Source organism: Desarmillaria tabescens (genome assembly GCF_030435595.1).
Source record: "Desarmillaria tabescens strain CCBAS 213 chromosome Unknown EV420scaffold_153, whole genome shotgun sequence".
Taxonomy (NCBI): domain Eukaryota; kingdom Fungi; phylum Basidiomycota; class Agaricomycetes; order Agaricales; family Physalacriaceae; genus Desarmillaria; species Desarmillaria tabescens.
In genome coordinates this window covers 56880-78402 of record NW_026848452.1, presented here as the reverse complement: position 1 = coordinate 78402, position 21523 = coordinate 56880, and the positions used below count along the sequence as shown (strand labels likewise).

At 49.5% G+C, this 21523-nt stretch overlaps 8 protein-coding genes and 1 non-coding gene across 9 annotated transcripts; 4 read left to right on the top strand and 5 right to left on the bottom strand.

The window, feature by feature from the left end:
• Nucleotides 1-300: 300 nt before the first annotated feature.
• Nucleotides 301-1807, bottom strand: EV420DRAFT_1653285 (uncharacterized protein; the record flags this gene model as incomplete). The annotated part of the gene is made up of 3 exons (XM_060478728.1): nucleotides 301-1486; nucleotides 1533-1665; nucleotides 1717-1807. The coding sequence occupies 3 exons, from the start codon at nucleotides 1805-1807 to the stop codon at nucleotides 301-303; spliced, it is 1410 nt and encodes a 469-aa protein (XP_060321952.1).
• A 1740-nt stretch (nucleotides 1808-3547) lies between these two features.
• EV420DRAFT_1256536 (uncharacterized protein) lies at nucleotides 3548-3763 on the bottom strand (the record flags this gene model as incomplete). The annotated part of the gene is made up of 1 exon (XM_060466778.1): nucleotides 3548-3763. A coding segment is annotated over one exon (216 nt), but the record flags the coding sequence as incomplete, so codon positions are not given.
• Nucleotides 3764-3787: 24 nt separating this feature from the next.
• Nucleotides 3788-5620, bottom strand: EV420DRAFT_1653284 (uncharacterized protein; the record flags this gene model as incomplete). The annotated part of the gene is made up of 5 exons (XM_060478727.1): nucleotides 3788-3932; nucleotides 3984-4132; nucleotides 4184-4346; nucleotides 4398-4957; nucleotides 5012-5620. 5 exons carry the CDS (start codon nucleotides 5618-5620, stop codon nucleotides 3788-3790), a joined length of 1626 nt encoding a protein of 541 aa, XP_060321950.1.
• Nucleotides 5621-5880: 260 nt separating this feature from the next.
• EV420DRAFT_1653283 (uncharacterized protein) lies at nucleotides 5881-6813 on the bottom strand (the record flags this gene model as incomplete). Its single annotated transcript, XM_060478726.1, has 4 exons — nucleotides 5881-6156; nucleotides 6205-6444; nucleotides 6501-6613; nucleotides 6666-6813. The coding sequence occupies 4 exons, from the start codon at nucleotides 6811-6813 to the stop codon at nucleotides 5881-5883; spliced, it is 777 nt and encodes a 258-aa protein (XP_060321949.1).
• Nucleotides 6814-7607: 794 nt separating this feature from the next.
• On the top strand, nucleotides 7608-9040 carry EV420DRAFT_1653282 (uncharacterized protein; the record flags this gene model as incomplete). Its single annotated transcript, XM_060478725.1, has 5 exons — nucleotides 7608-7781; nucleotides 7850-8099; nucleotides 8167-8393; nucleotides 8448-8573; nucleotides 8621-9040. 5 exons carry the CDS (start codon nucleotides 7608-7610, stop codon nucleotides 9038-9040), a joined length of 1197 nt encoding a protein of 398 aa, XP_060321948.1.
• Nucleotides 9041-10204: 1164 nt separating this feature from the next.
• Nucleotides 10205-11064, bottom strand: EV420DRAFT_1653281 (uncharacterized protein; the record flags this gene model as incomplete). The annotated part of the gene is made up of 5 exons (XM_060478724.1): nucleotides 10205-10433; nucleotides 10483-10688; nucleotides 10740-10846; nucleotides 10896-10949; nucleotides 11013-11064. The coding sequence occupies 5 exons, from the start codon at nucleotides 11062-11064 to the stop codon at nucleotides 10205-10207; spliced, it is 648 nt and encodes a 215-aa protein (XP_060321947.1).
• Nucleotides 11065-11641: 577 nt separating this feature from the next.
• Nucleotides 11642-11851, top strand: EV420DRAFT_1250729 (uncharacterized protein; the record flags this gene model as incomplete). The annotated part of the gene is made up of 1 exon (XM_060466723.1): nucleotides 11642-11851. A coding segment is annotated over one exon (210 nt), but the record flags the coding sequence as incomplete, so codon positions are not given.
• Nucleotides 11852-12006: 155 nt separating this feature from the next.
• On the top strand, nucleotides 12007-14384 carry EV420DRAFT_1281867 (uncharacterized protein; the record flags this gene model as incomplete). Its single annotated transcript, XM_060468285.1, has 4 exons — nucleotides 12007-12395; nucleotides 12447-12575; nucleotides 12625-12740; nucleotides 13123-14384. Coding segments are annotated over 4 exons (1896 nt in total), but the record flags the coding sequence as incomplete, so codon positions are not given.
• Nucleotides 14385-15727: 1343 nt separating this feature from the next.
• On the top strand, nucleotides 15728-15821 carry EV420DRAFT_t317. Its single transcript has one exon. It is a non-coding gene; the product is annotated as a tRNA-OTHER (tRNA).
• Nucleotides 15822-21523: the final 5702 nt, after the last annotated feature.

The following is a 21523-nucleotide window of genomic DNA, read 5'->3' as shown; positions in this document are numbered from 1 at the left end:
ACTAACCTTATGACATCATTGCAACAGCACAGACTTTAACCAGTAGACTACTTGCCTGTTATCAATAGGTGTAATTAAAGCTAAATATAGATCATCCAGCGCAGCCACTTCCTCAATTAGCGACGGCGCAAATAGTATGTCGGTGGCACGGTATTAGATGTCCCGTACTGCCCAATTAGGATTATGATTGTAAATAACTTGATGACATGCAGGAAAGGAGTAAAAATAATGAAATTATGAATAAACGATATGGCATGATTATGTCATACAGTGCTCCCCCTCATGGAACTCACTGTTCCCTCAGAGATCCGCATAATCCTCCTCATCCAGCTCCACCTCCTCCTCATCACTCCAAATCCCGATGTTTTGTTCATCCCTATCACCATCGCTGCTGGCATCATCATCATTGCTGGGATGCAGTTCGGGACGCGGTGCATTCTCCATTCGTCCATCGTCTAGAGCTGTCAACCAGAGATCCCGAAACTTGACTGCCAGCTGATGCTGTATGTCGCTTTGTTTGAGAGCATAGGCATCCACTGCTTCGTGCAGTGCACCGCCTAACTCACGCGCATCCCACCGTTGCATCCACCACTCCTCTCGCCATTCCAAGAACCTCAAGGTTCTGCGCATTTCCTCCCAGAGGAGCAAAACTTCCTCACGTGCCCAATGTGCTCTTGCACGACTGCAACACCATTCCAAATGTAGCACTTCATCGTCATTTTCATCAGCCCCATCCACTAGGTTGATCTTCGTCATTGTCCAAATCCAAGAAAGAGTACGCCAGGTTTGGCCAGTCCCATCGCGTTTTTCTCGACTATCTTGATACAGATCGATGCCGGGTTCAGGAAGTTTGGGAACCAATCCTGGCTCCCAGCTATCTTCATTCGTTCCTCGGCGACCTGTTCCTTTATGGAGACAATCTGGATCTTGATAGGAACAGATATCGCCATCTTCAAGCTTATGAAGCCCCTCCTCCCAATCCCCCAGGCCACTCAGCTTCATTTTTGCCTCCCTTGCCATATGGTACTTGATTGCTGCTGCTAGTGCCCATTCATGAATGGCATCGATGCCCATCCATGAACGTGTTCCGTCCCGCTGACCTCGTACGTTCTTGTTCTTGTACTCGACCATCCGCATTTTCAAGCGCAAGATGTGGCGAATCGAACCTAATGAGTCATGGCATTGCACTGTGCATAGATGCTCCTCCATTTCCGATAAAGAGGCCTCACATACCTGGCTCCTGTGATCCACTGGTATGCAGGAGGGTAGCCATAGTCTCACCTCCTCCGCTAATGCCCCAGTTGACAAATAATCCACCTCCTGAGTCTCGGTAATAAACTGCAGGAGCCCAGGCATGTATGTGGCATGCAACTCTTCGAATTTTTTGATCTTGGACCGGAGAAGACTTCGCTGCTCTGCAATGTGAGCGTCTTGGTGAGCAGTCGGATTGGCTTTCAGTTTCCTAACCTCCAAGCATAGTTTTCGCCTGAATATGCCTCAGTAGAAGCTTCCAAAACATACAGGTCACTCACTGTGACTCCTCGAGGGCCAAACCAAAAACCATAAAAGCTGAAGGACTCATGTCATGAACCACCTGTCCCCCATTGCACCTGCGAGCCTCCTCTTCCTCGGCCAACTCTTTATGAACCTCATCCTCGGTCAAATCTGGCGGACTCCATCAAAATTGCAGATAGGAAAAAAATTGACTAGATGCACCATCGCTCTGAACACAGAAGGGGTTCAGCACCGTCTTAGGAACCTTATCAGCCTCCCATGCAGCACAGATATCCTCCCATTCGGCGACCATATTGGGCGGCAAGCTCTGTGTAAAGCCTCTGTGTGCTTCTTCCTGCCGGTTTCGCTCCGAGACCGCTGTTGCGACTGCAGCCTATTTATGCGTGTAATTTTGCAATCTAGAGTGTTTTACACGCATACTGAGAGATAGTGAGCGAGCGGACTAAAACTACGTGTTGACACTAATGCTACGCGGTGCAATGACATGGAATATAACTTATGGCATAAGAAGCAACGGGATTCTAAACAGGACTTAGTCACAGCACTGTACCTGACGGGCATGCGTGATGAGAAGGCCAAACCCTATACCCAATGCCTTAGGCTCTAACTTACAAGCACACTCGCAGGGGCTAGATAAAACCTTGAAGATTGCACTGACACTGAGAACACTTAGCACGCTCGCTAACTGTGACACGCCGTACCTGAAAATCCGGGAAAATCCTTAAGCGAGCTGACAGATATCACTGGCATGAGCTTGGGCAATGGGCTTCGGCTGAAGTCCGCGAGCCCGCGTTCCATTGTTCTGAGTCCCATTGTTTGAAGACTCACTTGTTGCCATGTCTACGAGAAGCCTCTGTGAATCCAAGAAGAAAGTCCTAAACAACACATGCCAGAACTGATAGTTCCGTGCATCTAGACCTGTCGGTCACTAGAGAACAAGCCCACGGGTGTCGGGAGAGCACCTCTTGGCACGCATTTAGCGAGCTCACTATAGAAATGAGACTAAAACTGGGAAGTCCGACTCGGATGCTCAGTAAGGTGGTGGTGGCAATGTGCTACGCATGTAGGAGTCTGGGTACTGCACGACGTTTGTAATTCTAATTCCCCTGTAGTATAAGTAGGCTGGTTACAGTAGGTAGAGGCCAAGTTTCGAGCCCCCGAGTTCCCATGCACGCGTTGAAGGCGGTACTGTAACAAAGGATCAGTTTGTGACTTCGAGCTGTGCATAGAATTAGCGAGCTCACTCAGAGAAATACGAGATACCCTTTTGATAAGACTTTTGAGAACTTAGTCAGAGTGAATACGAATCAGTGACGCTGTTTCTGTTCTGTTGAGTGTGATAAGTCTGTTCGGAGAATGTTTTGAAGTGGAAATCTGAGATCTGTTCTGTTCTGTTCTGTTCTGTTCTGTTTCAGTCTGTTCTGTGTCAGTTCTGTCGAAGTTCCGTTTCTGAATCTGTTTTCCGAGTGCTTCTGAAGTGTTCTTGAGTCAAGATAACCTGCTGGAGTTAGTTGGAGAACCCCTACATACAGTTGTGTAGCGAGCAGGCTAAGTCAGTGCTTGCCTGTGGTGTTCTTTTAGTGAGTTCACTAAAGTTTCAGCATGTATTACCTCTGTTTCTGTTGGGATCAGTGTCCCTTGTGTATTATAACTCAAATCTGCCTTGAAGGTCGCGCCGCGCCAGTGAACGACCTTCCTGTAAAAAGTTCCTAGACTTAGGAAGTCATTAGAGAAAGCTTAGCTTCGCTAAGAGCACTGAGAATAAGAGAAACTCTTCGAGATATTGAAGTATAGTTGGATCACATTAGAAATAATCGCTCCCCCTAGAACTTACGAGGGTGATTGTAGTTTGTGTAGTTGTGTGAGTGTGTGTGTGGGTTTTTGAGGTTCGCCCTTTAGCCCGCTCACTATTCCACAGGTGCCCACAGCCAGCCTCTTCACTGCATCTCTGTAGCATTTCCAAAGTGTTAACCCTAGCCACATTCAATACACATCCAAGGGAATTTAACAACACCTCACCCATGCAGCAATATTTGAGCCAGTTCCAAAATCTGAAATGGTCATCAATCAGATCCTGCCTCGTACCTGGCCCCGCAGTCTTGGTTGAGTTTCCTAGAACGTTGTGGGGTGCCCATATCCTTTCAGGACATTCTCCATCCGATAAAGCGGCGCCTTCAGCGAGGTTGAAAGAGAATTGTTCGTGGTCCTCTGCTTTATGACCCGGTTCATGGAACTTTGGCACCAGCAGGGTCACTCTGATATCGGGATTGAATCAAAGCTCAGAGGGCCAATGTGAGGTCATCCATGTGAATATCGTCTTGATCCATTGGCAGGCAATGTCATAGCTGATAATGACCCAGAGCAAATCTGAGAATTGACGGATAGCTGCTGCAGCGAGGGGGTCGACATTGGCATATCTGTGAACCGAGGATGAGTACCTGACCCACAGCTCTGCTATGATTGCTCACCTCTCACCCTTATTCGTATTGCCGACACACGTAGGCAGAACCATCTCACTTCTTCCGCAGGACACCGCAACCACACCTGTGTAACGGAGCCCTTTTGAAAACTTTGTGTTTGATTTGGCCACGGCAGAAAACTCCATGCAGTTACTAATCTGAGGTAGAGTTAGCAAGATTGAACCAAAATAGATGAATTAAGAACCAACGTCTGCATCTGTAGCTTGACTTTGAACGTATTCCTCATAAGGCTCGTGGGCAGTGAAGTACGCCCAACCGATACCGAGACCTGGGTCCCTCGAATACGACAACACAATCTGGTTCTTAAGCCGGAAGTTCGCGTCGATGCATATAAGCAAAATATACAAAAATCTAGGTCAGTGGGTTAGATTAAAACCATCACATTACAACATCTATGCTTACTTTAAGTGGGGAGGTGCTTGATCCCAGTCTGGAGGTAGGTTTATTCCCGGCCGAGGACAAGATGGGCAGAGGACGGCAAGCTCGCCTGGCTTTGTACCCTCAGGTCCAGTGATGTCGTGCACTCGCTCGCCTCTCTTTAACAGCTTCAAGTGACACCATTGAATAAGCATACGCATCAGGGCTGCTTTACGAGAGGGTGGTGTATTCAGCCCTGTATTATCCGTCATTCTCTCTAACGTGCGATAAAAATGATATGTGGACATTTTGGAGACAAGGGAAAAGAGGTGGAGCAACTCCAACAGCTGGAACGTTGCACAAGTCTTCACCACCTTCTGGCTAGCAGGATACCATCCGCGTCGTAGGAGTTGAATGTGCTGCGGGATTTGTCGCCCACAACCACAGTAATTGACTGCAACGTCATGAATGCCCGTGGTATGGAGAATTCGAAGCTTGACATGGCAGGGTACAGGGAGAGGACATTGGAAACTTTGGTGGTTAAGCTGATCATGTAAGCCAATCGCTTTCAGCATGATTGGGGCAAAGTAAAGCCCAGTCCATCGCTTAAAGGAATGTCAGTACTGGATGTTCACGTTAGGGTAACGGGGAAAAACTACCTCGATGCAGTGGAATGGATTCTGCCTATGCCAACGGACGCAACAGGATGTGCAGACCAAATCACTGAGAAAACAATCCTTACACCGAACCTCCGGCTCTCCCTGCACCTCTTCCTCAACATTCCGAGCGATACAGTTGGGACATTTCAGATTCTGGCGAGCGTCTCCTCGTCTGTCATGGCGAGTAACCTCGTCTAGATAAACCGATCTGAACTGCTCCTTCCACACCAAATGTGGCCGCCTCTTCCAACCGTCCTCAGCACGTAAGCTGGTTTCCAAAGACTTGTCACTCACCGAAACTTTTGACCTCGTTGCCTTTTGAGGTTCCATTGTGTCATGGAAGATGGTACTTTCAAACACTTCTGCATTCATCTGGTCCTCATAACCGCTCCCATCTACGTCGAGTGAAAGCTTGGAATCGTCTGGAGGGTTCCACATACTTCTGAGGGTCCAACCTGCTTTGCCACGTAAGGGTTTGGACTCAGATGAGGACGTATGTCCATGTCGATCGATGCCAGACGTTTGAGAGTGTACTCTGTCATAGTCGTCCTCGAATTCTACACGATGGTGGGTGCCTTCTAGGCGCTGAGGACAATGACCGCGCTTCATTTTTCAACGACAATCGGGAACGTGGGCAAAGTCAACGAACTGCGATTGGCCGACTATGTTACATAAGCAACTCAGCTAGGTAAACATACATCAACTTGCCAGCCCTTCATATTCTTAATGGAAAGTGTTGCAATTAATGCTGTGGTGACATACGATGCTCAGCGCCATTTCCTGCAGTGTCTCAAAATACGTTAAAATTGACGAAACTATCTTACAATGGCACAACATGTAACTATGTATGAACGAACCTTTTTCTTATGCTACATGGAATAGTTTGCCGAGCATCCAACATGGTACCGGAGAAGAAGGAGCTTGTCTGCCCGATTCCCGGTGCACCGATTCCCAGACAGCTTATATGCTGTGTGATACGCATTAAGCTGGTCATCGGACAGCCCTTCAATAGCACATGTATCGCATAAGAGCGGAAGGTTTTGGCTGGGTATGACAAAATCTATATCGTTTGGGAGATGACCTTCCTCAGAGGGTAGGAGAGCGAAGGGTCGTCGGAGACCATCGCCACAACTCAGGTTGTGGGCCTACAAAAAAAGGTCAGAAGGCAGTTAGCGCAAAAATAAGCGACATACGACAGCGGTGGTGATTTCCACCCTAATGAGGCGCTTTTCGATCGTGGAAAAGGACTTATCAAGGCGGGTTTCAAGGTCATTGAAGCGGTTTGTAAAGATACCATGCAGCTCTGTAACAATGTGTTGCCCTCGCTCACTATCATCATGGACGAGGAATTCCTGCCTCTCGACAGCATCCTGACGCAGGCGGGCTTCCATATCGTCCATCTTGGTAGCCCAACCTTCTAAGAGCGCAGAGGCCTAGGCGGGCATAACATCATTCTCACCTACTAGATGTATCAGCGACACGTGAAGACAAATGTGACAACATTCAACATATCGGCTGTATGGGCATCAATCAATCGATGCTTGTAGACTTCAACTTCGGTGACATCACTGGGGGTTGCCCGACCTTGCAAAGCGGGATGGGCTATGCGAAGGGTAAGCTTGAATGTTAGCAACACGCATTAAAGTGGCCTCACAGACGGAAAGGCTTAATCGAGAGATATAAGACGTTGCATTAGTGATGTCCTGAAGAGATGGAGGGACAGAAGGCAGGGGGGGGGGCGAGTGACCTCTGGGGCATGGGCATCCTGGGATACTTGGGAGGGGAATGGGACGTGGGGGCATGATGGCTCTGATAGAGTGAGCGACGTGGCCCTCTTGGATTCTTATATTCAGGTCAGCGTAGATTGTCAATGTTGGGGTCAAGTTGTTCATGCTTGGTCAGATCATGGAGCACCATATCCTTGCTTCCTACCTACATTCTGACCCCAAACCCTGCATTGTATCAGAGAAGTATAGCGAATATGCTTAAGTCTACTCTAGCTTTGCTGAGAACGATCAAGAAGGGAAGAAATACGAGACGAGCTCTCGGATCGAGGTTCGGCAACTGGTCGGAGTTTCAAACTCTGAAACATGAGGCCGCCTCGACCTAAAATAAGTGATATAACAGGCATGTGATCACAAAATGTTCATTGTTGACAAGCAGCGTGACACGTGAAGAATCACCATGAAGCTTCGAAGTTTTTAGACTTTGGTCTGGTGCCACCACAACCACTTGCAGTTCACCTCATGAAGGTCCTACCGCATATGTCCATTTTGTTAGCTACCTTCCCAATTACATCCACCGCTACGGCAACTACCTCGTGCCTACGAATACTCAAGCCTGGGAATGCGAGGTATTGGGGTAGTTGCCAGTATTGTGTGGGTGCATTGGGACGGCCAGCGTCGTGTGTAAGATTCCTACCGGTCCTGACCCCTGAATGTTTGAATCCTTAGATGTCATTACCGAATTTTTCTCCTTCCGAAAGGCGTGTCCTTCATTCACTGGCATTCCCACTCCCTCAGCTGCATCACTGACACCCAATTAGACACGTTCTGGTGCCCACTTCTCACCATGGGAAGGCTCCACAGCACCGGTAATGAGCTCCGATCTCGACTTCAGCTTCTCCCATCTCCTCCGCGACTGCGTTGATCACGAGGAAACCCTTGATCCCCTGGATGCATACGATCCCTTCGACCTCAACGAACCCCCCCCCTTCGGCACCCACGACGCCAGAACCCATGACGGAATCCACGCCGCTGCCTCCACTGAAGTCAGCAGCCTCCGACCTATTCGCCACCTCCAGCAGCCTTGAGCCAGTCTGATTCACGAAGCCATCAGAAGAATCAAAGCCATGCCAACCGCAAAAAGCAGCGAGCCAAACAGCGAGGATCCAGCCAGCCCTATGGCTATCAAGTGTGCCCCAATACACAGCGCAAGCACCAGACCCACGTGGAGGAGATCCCAACCAACCACGCCACTGAGGGTGCCCCAGCAGCATCCTCCGGGTACGTCGGCAGGCGCCTTGATGAGGGGTGGAAACGATCCAGTTGCATTGCGGGATTTAGTGGGCCCGAACAGCCTGTTACAAGTTTGACTACAAGGGTTGGTGCGGCCGGTGAGTGCCTAACCTCCTACCACATCCCCGCCTCATTAAGATCCCCCTCCCCGCCTCATTAAGATCCCCCTCCCCCCCTGCAGAACCGCGACTCCCGTCACCGATGGCGAGGGGCGCGTCATCGCCGTTCTAGCAGGGCAGCCTGATGATCCCAGCTGGGATGGTGTACATACCTCGGCCGCCGACCTCTTGGATCAAACTCGACGCGAATGCAATTTCTCACGTAAGCAGCGGATGCATCGGCGCGGCCGCTACTCTGCCCTCTCAGTAGGTATTTCATTTGGGGGGGGACAAAAGGCATGTAATTTGACCCTTCTTCAGGCGATCTTTCAAATAACGTACCTACAGCACCCGCAGAATCTTCACCACGAGGGCGCTGCAGCACTGTGTCCTCGCCACCCTCCTCAACCACATTGCCTTCATACGCCTAGCGGGATTTGCCTCCAGGTACGCTATGAAACCTTTACTGCGTACCCATTGCTCAGACTTCTTAGGCGCATTTGCCGCGTGGGCCCCGCCCCTCTTTCAATACTATGCCGAACACCTCAAGGCCCTTCTCCTCAGTGACTGACAGCCTTATCCTCAACTTTGCCAACAGCATTTTCTGCGCGTGCACGTTTAACTTTGGGCCCAAGACCGCTACCTTTGAACATACGGACTCGGGAAACCTACCCTTCGGTTGGTGCTCAGTAACAGCGCTCGGTCGCTTCAACCCCAAGCAAGGCGGTCACCTAATCCTGTGGGACCTCAAGCTGGTAATTGAGTTCCCCCCCGGATCTACCATACTATTCCCATCCGCCATCCTCCGCCACTCCAACACACCCATCAGGCTGTGGGGAAACAAGGTACTCATTCACGCAGTATACGTCGGGGGGGTTGTTTCGCTGGGTGGATCAGGGCCTTCAGTTGAGTGAGGACTACTGGAGCCAGCTCAGTGACGCAGAACATGATGCTGCCCTCAGAACTCAGCGCTGGGCAATGGGCAATGGGTCTTGGTTTGTACGCCTCTATGCCTATACTTAGGAAGGGTAACGCATGAATGAATACATATATGTGTACCTGTAGCTTAAATCAAATGTAAACATAATACGATAGTGAATGAAACAATAATTTAAAACCAGGTACAAACTGTATATACTGGATTCGAGGCTTAAAGAAAACATCCCATTGAGTTTGATCTGTAAAAGAGTCTGCGACTTCACCATTAAGGTGGAGGGGTGTATTAGCGTCAACATCTACTATCAAACAATCAATTGAATGCCCTCAACAGGCGTCTTGATCTTGAAGTTCGATCACTCCAGTCTTGCGTGCCATGAGAACATAATTTCGCATTCCATCGTTCTCGACTCCAGGTGTAACCTATTCAACTGGGAAATAGCATGTATAGTTCTTCATACAAGCTTTAAGATTTGTCACATGATTGTCAATTTTTGATATTTTACGTCTTGAACCTTCTTGAAATTCACAACAGTTCAGCGCTACGACTTTCAATACCTAGTACAATTGCTTGTCGCCTACACATATTAAATCATCCTATCCCTCAACTCATAAAATGCCAGAAACCATCTTTGTGAATGAGGGGATTCACAGGTCAGCGACCAAAAGACAAGCTCACGATATCTTTTAACGAAATGTTTAGGGAACAATTGCTCAGAATTGCTACTGCAGATCCTGATTGTGAATGGATGAAGCGCATTGACGCCAAACCGATCTTCATCAAAGTGTCGATGACAATGAACAGTGAATGGCCAAAGACTCGTCAGGAAGAAGGAGCTGGACTGTATGGAGGCGAGGTTGCTGAAAGAGTTTGGAGAAAGTGTGCCAGTTCTGAAATCGGAGTCGCCAAGGGTCTCGAAGAGATCTAGTCACAGCCTCATTATGGTTCCTGCAGTGGGACTCAGTTAATTTACATGTTTATCTCTTATTTGGCAGATCCTTAAGGCTTGATTCACAGAGATATGCACACAGTATGTATGATTTTCAAAGGTTTTATACTACACAAAACTATGCCGGCAGTTATTCAATGTCCAAAAAACTACATATTTGACGCAGTAGCTACCCGGTCCTTCGTCTGACTTCTATGCCTGACTCATGGCAGTCACAAAGCTATCCTCGTCATCGCTAGACCAATCAAGGGTGCCCCACTCGTCCTCAATTGAAACGTCAAAGCGGGAGCCGGCGAGGGGGGTGACGTGAACCTCGTCGTCGTCATAGGCTTTGCGGTAAATGTCAACAGTGTCGTAATAGTTTGCTCGCCACTCATACTTGTTTCCGGGAACGCCGATAACCCGCTCCGCCATTTCATTCCTGATGCTCCGGTGAGCTAAAGATGCTAGGAAGGGAAAAATGAACATACCAGGTAAAAAACAGGCCGACTTCCTGGCCCGAAGTAATGACATAGAAATTATTCTGAGGGGGCCAAACATTTCGGGGACGAGGAAGGTCTTCAGGCCTTGGGATACGATACACCTGGGCGTTTAGCACGGGAAGGGGTTGTCGTCGTCGTCGTTGCTGCAGGTGTAGAACCCGCAGTCGACGGGGCAGGGGGTGGTAATGGTAATGCTGCTGGTCGTGCTAGGGGTCCCGACTGGTCGCGGTGCTGGCTGCAGTTACCGGAGGAGGCGCCGCCGCTGGAAGGGTCGAGGTACCCCCAATAGTATTCGAGGCTGGAAGATGGAGTGTGTTAGAAGTTGTTGTCGTGGTCATGGTCGACAAAGTAGCTAACATTTCCTCAGTCAAGTATCAATTACGAAGGAATACCACATGTACCACCGCCTGCCGACAGGTTGAGGTTGGCAAGAGCAGCCATCAAAGCTGAAAAATCTGGAGAGGGGAGCAATGAAGCATTGTTAGCATGAGAACGGGAAAAGGGGAGAGGACGTGTACCAGAGGGTGTGACGCTGGATTGGGAGGGCACGGTGCGAGAGGCAGAGGCCATAGATGCCCTGGCGGTAGACCTGCAGGTTTGGGGTCTTTTTAAACATTCACGGACCAACGAGATATCCTGTTTAGGAGCTTCTAGTGACGATGGAGCGTTCAACATCTTTCTATTTCGATGTGTGGTGGTAATGAGCAAGGTAACCAGATAAAAACACACCTGCTACTTGTCTACCGGACGTTCCATTTCGATGTATCGCCTCAGTAAGAGAGGGATCCGGGCCAGAAAATGTGTGTGAACGGTCGACCGGGCTTTCCATATTTTCTATTTTGATGGGTGTTGTCAGTAAGCAAGGCGACCAGTCAAGTAACACTTGCCAATTGACGCCTAGGCTCCAGAAACCCATCAAAGAACCAGAAAAATTACATCGCCTCCATATCGAGTGAAATGCACGGCGAAATATTGTCAGTATAGACCCGTCAACTGATGCTTCAAAAAGGAAGTGTCAGTAGACAGCCTGGAAAAAAATTCCTTGCCTTACTGCCATTGACATGCTGAAAACACATTTGCTAGATAAAAAAAGTAAGTCTGAGGATCGCTGATGATTTAAAATGCGATGGCTGACCTTCTCGCTAGTATGGGCAATCCTGGCACGTTCCAAGGTACCCGGTTCGACTTTTTGACGAGTGAGCTCCCTGGATATGGAGTGGCGGTAAAAGAGGACCGCGCCCGAGCCTATTGCATCAGTGTCTGCCGACGATACCACAAAAGATACCATCCCCTTCTGCCACACAATGAAGAACCCACCGCTGAAGCCCTAGCATTGGTGAATGACGACGTCGCAGACCCCCGAAATGCCTTTCCCCGACGTGGCCAAACTAAGCCCACAACAGTTCTTGAAGGCTATGGAGGATTATAAAACTTATCAGGATACCGTGAAGGCACGCAACTTTGTATGTCATGCCTATTTTTAAATTGCCCTAGTGCTAAGGTTTGATTTGTCAGCAAATCGAACGTTGGCTTCGATACCACCACAAAGAAGCAAACGCCATGGCCAAGGACACCGACGATCCATACAACCACTTTCTCGCCCGCTTCACTGGCCAATCGACTGCAAAACCCCGCCGGCGAACCCCGTACAACCTTTGGTGCGAAATTCACGGCAAAGATATCGAACAGGAACTTGAGACGATGGTCAATCAGGGCGAGTTAACAGAAAAGCAGAAGCCAGGGAGGCGTCAGAAGATGCGAAGCGACCGCTACCGCGACCTTTCAGAGGAGGAACGGGATGAGTGGCTACAGAGGAGTGAGCAGGAGCATGCAACTGCTATGGAGGCATGGAGGGCTGGAGGGAATGGGAAGGTACCTGATGATCCCCTCGACATTCAGAAGTAAGTTTTCTAACTAGTTTCCGGTGCTCACTTCTTGACTATGCCCTCCAGATGCATAGACCGCCTTCCTGAATTCATACAGCCAATCATCGATATTGTGGTGGAGTGTACGAGGGGAAAGTTGGTGTTGCTATGGGGAGGGCCTGAACCTCGAGACGGTGGGCATCTCAATGTCGTCAGGTACGTTGTGTCTGTATCTGCTTGTTTTTCTTTCAAACGTTTGCTGCAGCATATGTTCGGGAACAATGCCAGGTCCCCGTGGCCAGAACTTTGTCAAAGAGGAGGCCAAGTTATACGACAAGCTTGTCGCACCAACATTTTCTAAGTTCTTAAGAAAATGCTACCGTAGGTTCAATATTTCATTACCCATCAACCCCTGCTGATGTCGATGATACAGGCCCCGACCAGTGTCAGGCCTTAGCTTTACCTGACGATGGGGGGCTGGAGGCTCTGGGTTTGACGCTAAGCGACTACGAAAATGCCTTTGTGCATCCGGCTGAAGGTGCGAACGTTGTTGGGTGCCGTGATTCCTCCGATTCCTCCACCTCCTCTTCGTCGACGGTTACATCCACCAAACCCCCAAAGGCTCAGAAAAGAACCTTTGTCAAAGCGACCAAAGCAGCCAAAGCAGCCGAGCGACGCGGAAGACCCAGCAGCCTTCCCACCCTTTCTCAACTTCTAGCGTCGAAATCGACGACAGTGTTCAAGACCAGAATTCCAACACCAGCATTACAAACGGTGGTTACTCCTACTTTGCCATTGACGGACCCTCAAAATCCAGAAGCTCGGCAAGGCGATGTTTCATCCTTCCAGCCACAGATTATCCCTTCAGATGGGTCTAATTACACGCCACCATCTGCTTCTCGCCCACTGTCGCCTACCCCCTCATGTCCCGCATCGCCCGCCCCCTCACGTCCTGTGTCGCCTGCTCCATCTGCTCCATCGCGTGCTGCAACCCCCCCAGCTGCCTTGAAGCTGCCATTCCCGCCTCCCCCTCCTATTTCTCCACCGCCTCTGCCGCCATCTCCCTTTACTGCCCCAGCCAGCTTGAAGCCGAGTACGTTACCAGCTCAATCTCCCATCCCGCAGCCTGTAAGACCGGTACCCTCCGACAATGCCTCGGCAGCGAAGGATGCAGAAGTTGGTGTCAGCAGTGCTGTAGCCCTTATACACAGGTCGGACCCAATCCCGCGTGATGCTCCCTTCGCTTTGACCCAACGCCTTCCAGGATTCCAGACCGGGCAACTGAGTCTCAGCAAGCGAACTGCTGAGGATTCTCTGGGTAGCGGTGTCATTCTTAAAAGAATGAAGATGGATGGAAGAGGCGGCAGTAATCACAAGGGGAGCCTCACGACGAAAGTGGTAGAGGCGCCTGGAGGGACTGAGAAGGTTGTACCCCCCCTTATCAGCATCGTCTTCCCATCTAGTGCACCCCTTTGGGTGGTGACGGTCTTGGAATTGTTCATGTCGCATGATTTCGGGCCTGACTGGACCCAAGTTGTCTACTCATGGGTGGCATTTCAGTCTGCGAATGGTTTCGACAGCAGCGACAAATTACCCGCCAACTACCGCCCCAAGTGCGTAGGTCAATGGATTTCATGTGCACGACCGCAAAAGTGGCGACCCAGTTATGCAAATCTCGATCTTATCCAGAAATTTCAATCGCCCTTCTGGGCATGGTGGGCGAATCTTCAGCCTGAAGGCCGTGTGGGAGCATATGAGCACCCCATCGAGGATCTTGAACATGAAGACGACGGACGCCCCATCCAAATTCATCCATCGACGGATATTAGTTGGGAGTGCCTCAAGACTTGCTCAGGGAGAAATGGTATGGTCAGCGTTGTGGCAGCGCTGTTTTTCTGGGCTGAGGGGGCCAAAGTTCTTCCTCTCACAACTCATCGTGAGAGGGCTAGATCCAGTGAAGCCCACAGGGAGCTGTATTTTGCTATGGGAGACGTTTGCTATGTGCTGCAGAGTTTGCTTGATTGAACCGCTTTTTTTTCTTATATCTTTCAATCCCGCATATATATATATCAAGTAGTAGTTTTTATGTAATACAATTGATTGAGCACGGGCCATCTCCGCCACGTGCTCTGAAAAATTTCCCCACATTGACTGATCCATGAAGTCCTCTTAGAGGCGGCACCTCATTCGCTCATTCACTCGATTGTTTGTGTTCTCCGCTGCGAGCAATCGCCACTATGTCTCCAACATCACCTCGCACAACAGCAACGACCAACATCGGCGACAAGCAGGGCATAATGATACTGTGATATGATCTCCATCGCCCATTGGCATGTACTACAATATGTGAACAATCCAGACTGAAATCGGCGGGCCCAGTGATGATGATGATGACGGTGTGGGTGAGTGGGCAGGGAAAATAATGCCGAAGGAATGTGATGGAGAATGCGGGATGGCCGTATCAAGGTGGGAAGGGCGAGTGGGGTGGAGGAAGGAGAAGGATGCTGGGCGGGAGGGTTCACAACAGGCTGGACACCGATGTTCGACGACGACGATGGCACTCAGAGCATGGAGGTTCAAATGACCCTGTAACGACTCCATCCCACTGCTAGTACTGCGGTGATTCCAACATGAGCTTTCCCTACACTGTATGTGCCGCCTACGTTGCTATCGTGTTGCATCCTCCATTTTCCGTACTGGAGAGTACGATGCATTCACTATATCCTTTCCCAGCTGCCACCGTTGCCACCACACGAGCCGACCCAACACCCTGCACCCCAAGCTGCACCTCCAGCCAATTACGGTGCCTCCCACTGGCATATGAACCACCCCCTTTTACAACAGGGAAGGCAATGGTGGTACTGTCGCCATGTCTGCCACTGCTGCCAAATGAGGCCAACCCCACTGCCAGCTCTTATCCCTGTTGGACTACCACGCATTCCATGACAGCCACTTCGTTATCCCACCCTTATTCCTGAGTGGTGGAAGTGAGGTGCGTTTGGCTGCCCCAGCACCCCATCGACATGCGTATACCCATCCATCAGCCCTCCCTCCACTATTCCCAGCAAGCGTTATGTTTCATGCATCCAACATCACCCTTCGAAATCTCTCCCTTGGCGCCAAATCCCATTCTCTTTGTTTCCGTTACACAAGCCCACCCACCGCTCATCGCCCCTCCTATATACATATTAATATATTTTTGCATTTTTAATATATATATCTCATGATTTTAAATAATTTCACTCAGATAAATTAGTATTGACGGATTTGGTATGCGTCGCCCAAGAGGCGGGATTAGCTAAGTAGTTGTGGTGATCTGTGAAAAAAGAGGCTATATATACAGTAAGAATACTTATAATATTAACACTGGTATAGTGTAGTGGTTAACATGACTATGATTAGTATTATATGATGCAATTTGGAATTATTTTGGAGGTCCCGAGTTCGACTCTCGGTCGGCCGGCTATTTTCTGATGATGTCATTTCATTCTGGCCGCTGTGCTTACTAAAGCCTCCTGTAGTATCTGCGTGATTCCCCTATATAGGTTCAGTGTAAACTGACGCTGTTGATGTATCACAATTAAGTGTCAACTAACGCTGTTTAATGTATCAGAGTAGCAGCTACAGGTGCAAAGCTCGAAGTCGACCACTGCGTCTATAAACGCGTCCAAGACAGCAGGACAGTGTTCCTGACTGTATGGGTCGATGACTTGTTAATCTTTGCTGAAACACCCGAGGATCTAGACAGAATAAAAAGGGAGTTAGCAGGGCTGTTCGACATCAAGGACATGGGAAAGCCGATGAAGATCATTGGGATCGAAATAGAGAGGGACCGTGATAATGGCACGATCTCATTATCCCAGCTGCAATACATCGATGGAATACTCACACGTTTTGGTCTCCACAATGCATCACCCGTCACAACTCCACTTGACCCAAATGTTATCCTACACAAGCAATGTATCGACGAAGAAGCTAACCCCGATGTCCGCAGTGGCTACCAATCTGCGATCGGTTCATTAATGTATGCCGCGATTTGCACACGCCCTGACATCGCGTATGCCATGCAGTTGTTGAGCCAGTTCTCAAACAATCCAGGTCCTGAACACTGGGCAGCTGTGAAGCGAGTGTTTAGGTATCTATCCGGAACAAAGAACTTAAAACTCACCTTCCGAGCAAATGAAGAACATGAAGTTCTAAGTGCCGGCTACACAGACGCAGACTATGCGTCCAATCCCGATGACCGGCGATCCACTTCTGGCTATGCATACCTCCTAGGCGGTGCAGCGTTCGCTTGGTCGTCCAAGAAGCAGTCGACTGTGGCTTTGTCATCCACAGAAGCAGAATACACCGCGCTAGCACATGCAACACGCCAAGCCATCTGGAACTGCAACTTCTTAGCGGAATTAGGATTTATCCAGGAAGAACCTACCCTGATATTCGAGGATAATCAATCTGCCATCACTATCATGAGAGACCCACAATATCATGTGAGATCCAAACATTTCGATGTTCAAAATCATTTTGTGCACGAAAAAATCGAGTCCCAAGTGATCAAGTTGTTGTATTGCCCAACCGACGAAATGGTTGCTGATATTTTTACGAAGGCATTGCCGAGGCCTAAGCACGAGAAGTTCGTTCGTGAACTGGGCCTACTGCTGTCTTGAGGGGGAGTGTCGAAGATGCGCCAGCCGCATCCGGCAATCCGGCAATCGGACTATAGTTGAAGCCACGCGAGAATCTTCGCGTCTCTTCTCCTCGAGTCGTTCGTTCGTCTGCTCACTCAGCAATGAGTCAGACATGGACACTGGTAGGTAGTAGTATGTTCTGGAAGTACTTACCTTGTAGTATATATACCGGGGATCTCAGTCCCCAATACACATTGCTTTAACTACTTCCTAACACAATCTCTCTCAAACGGTCGAGTCTCTCAGTTTACCACTGTGCTTACCACCTTCATTACACTCTATTTTACAACAGTGAGTCCACCCTGATGCATGTGAACGAGGTTTCTGTCTTGAAACTGCCTCAAATAAGGACACTTTGACATGCCAGCGTGAAGACTAGCATAATAATCCTCTTTCGGAGTCGACATGAATCAAAACTTGAAAGTATGAGAGTTGGTTTAGAAGAGGAAAGCTAACTAAGCTTCATCACGCAAGGGGCTCCTGCTCACTTTATACCTTGCGCAGGCTGCGTTTGAAATTGTGCGGAGTCGGGAAAAACAATTGCGGAGTTGCCAAAACCGGTCGAAGAGCTCCTAATACGCTACCCATCAGCCTGATTCTCTATTTCCGGCTGCGAATCTGTGAAAACAGTGTCACCAATCTAACCAAAATAGCCTTGTATCTCCCTATCTCCACTTTCTCAGCGGTATGCATCCAAACAGTATTCCCTCAGCCCAAGATATGGTACAACAGCACTCTGACACAAGGGACAGTCTGTTTGGATGTTCCTATGGTATCTCTTATACGACATCAAAGATTCATCAACCGGGTCTTCCCACGTCCTTCTCCAGACTTACATACATCGGCACTTATATTGATCTATGTGGGTCCAATGCTAGGAAGAGACCCCAGTTTTATACATATGCAACGCGATCGATCAATCTAGATTGATCAACTGCACGTTGAAGACTCGTGCGCCTTCAGCATGTAACCGGTCAACTGCAGGCTGAAGCCTTGCTAGGCAGTTGTTCCGCCGAGAAAAGGCAAATTTGGAACGAGCCGGTTCGTGAGTGCCCTCAGATCCAACCCGGCCAGGCTAGTGGCCCGACGTGTTGACGGCGATTTCTGTTGTGCTCACCACCACTAGATTTTTTCATGGTAAGATATCGAAAAGTGGCGTTGGCCTCGAAGAAGCATGGCGGGCAGGGGAAGCCACCAGCGCTGAGTGGCTACTAGAAGTTGGGGGCAACGGGGCGGTCGACAAGTGGAGGGCGCTGGGTGTGTTAGCACTGGTCGCCGTTACTTTTGCTATCACGGGGATAGCGGTGGTGAAAATCAATGCCTGTAACAGAGGCAGTGCGTGAGCATGAGAGCAGCCATAGACCGGAGTGCAAGCATAGGTACCTTGCTTTCTTCAAAATTAGTCAGCAAGCCCTTCTTGCTTGCCCAAGGACCATAGTCGTTGCAGTGCATCTGGACGCCTGCTGGAGAAGTAGACCATAGTACGTCATCATCGGCATGCTCTACATTCAGGATCTGGTGATCTCCAAAATGAACATCGTCTGGATGGTGGCAAGGTCGAAAGTCGGACCCAAAGAAGTCCCAGACGCTTGGGGAGGTCCCATCACTAGCAAGAATGTTGATATCGGATCCAAACGGGGTGGAGAGTGTGTTATCCATCTTGGCATAGTACCTCATCCCATAGTACATGGCACGGAGCCGGTCGAAAAAGTGGACTACCAGCTCCGCGTTTATACATCATGACCCATAACGAAGAGTGATCAGTGGAAGGGAAGGCGTTGGTCAGGTCTGGGAGAACAACATACAACAGTCTGCCGGAACCCAAAGTAGTGTGAAAACCTTCAGTAGGCAGGATTCCAGCCCAATCAGCCGATAGGATCTGGGGTCCGCCGAGTCCTTTCCCGGTTCAAGATTCCGATAAGGATAGCGATCATCCAGAGGCGTGGAGCAGAACATAGATCAAGACAGATATTAAAGAAGTGTAGAAGGGCATCATCAGACAGTGATGTGAACAGTTTGTAGGTAGTCGTGTCGAAGCCAGGTGTACTAGAGAAACGGTCACTGACACATTTCCTGCTTTGGCGAACCTCAGCGAGGATGAAATGTCGGGAAAATGAAATGAACAGTCAGCAGAAGGAAAGACATCGCAGTGAGGTAATTGCAGTGTAAGGATCCCACATCGGGGACGCTACAGCGCTCGTGTCTGATACGACAGTAATTCCCCAGAGCGTCGCCAGCGTAGCATCATGGATGATGTGGGGAGCAGCAATAAGGGCAGTATACTAGGGTATGAAATGTGGAGGTGCTCGATGCCTTCTTTCTGTGTACAGTGAAAAGGCTCAGAAGCCAGCGGCCCAGCGCACGAATCCTTCCTATACAAGCTGAGAATATCAGAGTTTGTAGATGTTCAGTAATCCAGTATTGTTTCAGTGTGATACTAGCAAGATGAGTACAACACGTGAGAGGCAAGGTAACCCTTATGGTTCGCTAGCCTGGCAAGCCGTCTTTATTATGTACTCGCGGAACCACTGAACGGGAATTAGGTCGCTTTCATATCAGCACGAAGGCAATGCTGGATTACAAGCCATCTAGTCTTCCGTACATCGAGAGTTCCCCTAGATAGCGGTACGATCAGTTTTAGGGTGCTCTTTCTCCATGCTCTTGCTGAGTGAAAATTTACACGATATTCAGCTCTCATCCCCTTCCCGAAATCATCAAACGCGACACCCCAAGTCAGCCAAATGAGACTGCGACTTCTGCCTATATTGGATCAGCAACTCGTAGTCTGAAGATACTTAGAAGATCCGGCATTGTTTTGACGCGATTTTTGCAAGCTGAGTACGACACGGTCGAGGTGAGGGAGAAAGCCGGAACTTGTTCCCACGATACCGGTCTAGCGTCCCGAAACCACCGAGACCTAACCATCTCTCTCTTGAACACGACATCGAGCACTAAAGACGGCACGATGGGTCGCTCACCTGCCCCGCCTCCACAAATAACTGGCATCGTTCCAAAAAAGACTGATGGTCCATCGAGTACCTACTTTACCGGCGCCTCTTTCCAGCTCCATCCTAGCGAACCACCACCAGTCACAGAAAACAAAGATCCTCGATACCAGGATGGTGCTCAGCTTCTCATCAACTTTGAAGATCGCCTCAGGACAGCCATTGACCGTCGACAGCCACTCTCATCGGACTCTCTTTCAATGTCTCTTGGCGAGCGACTCCCTTGCAGCATGCGAAAACTCGCGCACGTATGGACCGTGCATGTCCCTGCCATCTCAGAAGCCATACTCGCCGCAAAAATCTTCGACCCAGCTTATTTCAGCGACGAGCACAGTGCATACACCGACCCGTTCGCTCTCCTCAACATATCCGTATCGCAGGAAGTCGAAGCCTACCGTCGTCTCCAAGACACCAACGTACCGCAATTCCATGGCCATTTCTTGATGCCCATACCCTCGCAAGGGAACCGGACCGTACACGTCCTGCTGATGGAACACATCAATGGCAAAGACCTCCGCATCCTGGTCCCTGTTCCTAAAGCCAAAGACGTCTGCGCCGCTCACAAACTAGCCATCATCAACATGGCCCTCAACTTGAACCTGGACGCTTTCGTACGTGGAGTGTATCCTCAGGACTTTCAGCCTAGGAATGTCATCTTGCGGAGACCTCGACACTGCGTGGAGTTTTGCGACAAGGAGGACTTTCCGGTCCGCTCAGAGGTGGACCTGGACGACGTTCGTGGAGTGCTGGTCGATTTGGAAAAGGTTGGGCTGGGAGATCCGATGAAGAAACTCAGAAATCTGGGTTATAGGACAAAGGTCATCAATAAGCAGCGGCGGAGGTACCTCAAGCGTTGGTTGGAGAATGAAATTCGGCACTGGGGCCAATAATCTGACTGTGAGTACCTCACCGTCATCTGTCAGGTACCGACTCACCGTCTTCTACCTTCCTGCATACAGCTTTTGTTATCATCCGTGTCGACACAAAACTAACGCGTGCCCAAGTAAAAAGCTCGCCCATCAGTTGACTAGTCTCTTGCGAACGATGCAAGACACCGAGGGGCCGTTGATCGCCGCCTGCCACTCTCACCGACTTCCTTTGGCATGCCTCCCGAATACTGGGTATCGCCCAAGTGACGCCTCTCACAAAATGGTGTATTTCAGCGACGAATACAGCTCTTTTTCCGACTTATTCACTGTCATCGACATATCTGTCTCGCAAGAAGTCGCCTTCACACAAGGAATTTCGTAATCTCGTCCCTGCAAAGATATCGTATACCAGGGCACCTTTAATCGAGGATTCCTTGACTGACACAGCATGGAGTCTTGCGAAGACCTAGCGTGAGTCGTGTGTATGTCCTCGACTTGGAACCATGTACTTTCAAAAGAAAATGACCCTTGTATTTCTTCTCTTGTGCTTGGAAGAAACGCCCAAAGTTGTCCGGATATGGTTCAAGGGACCAAGCGGCTGC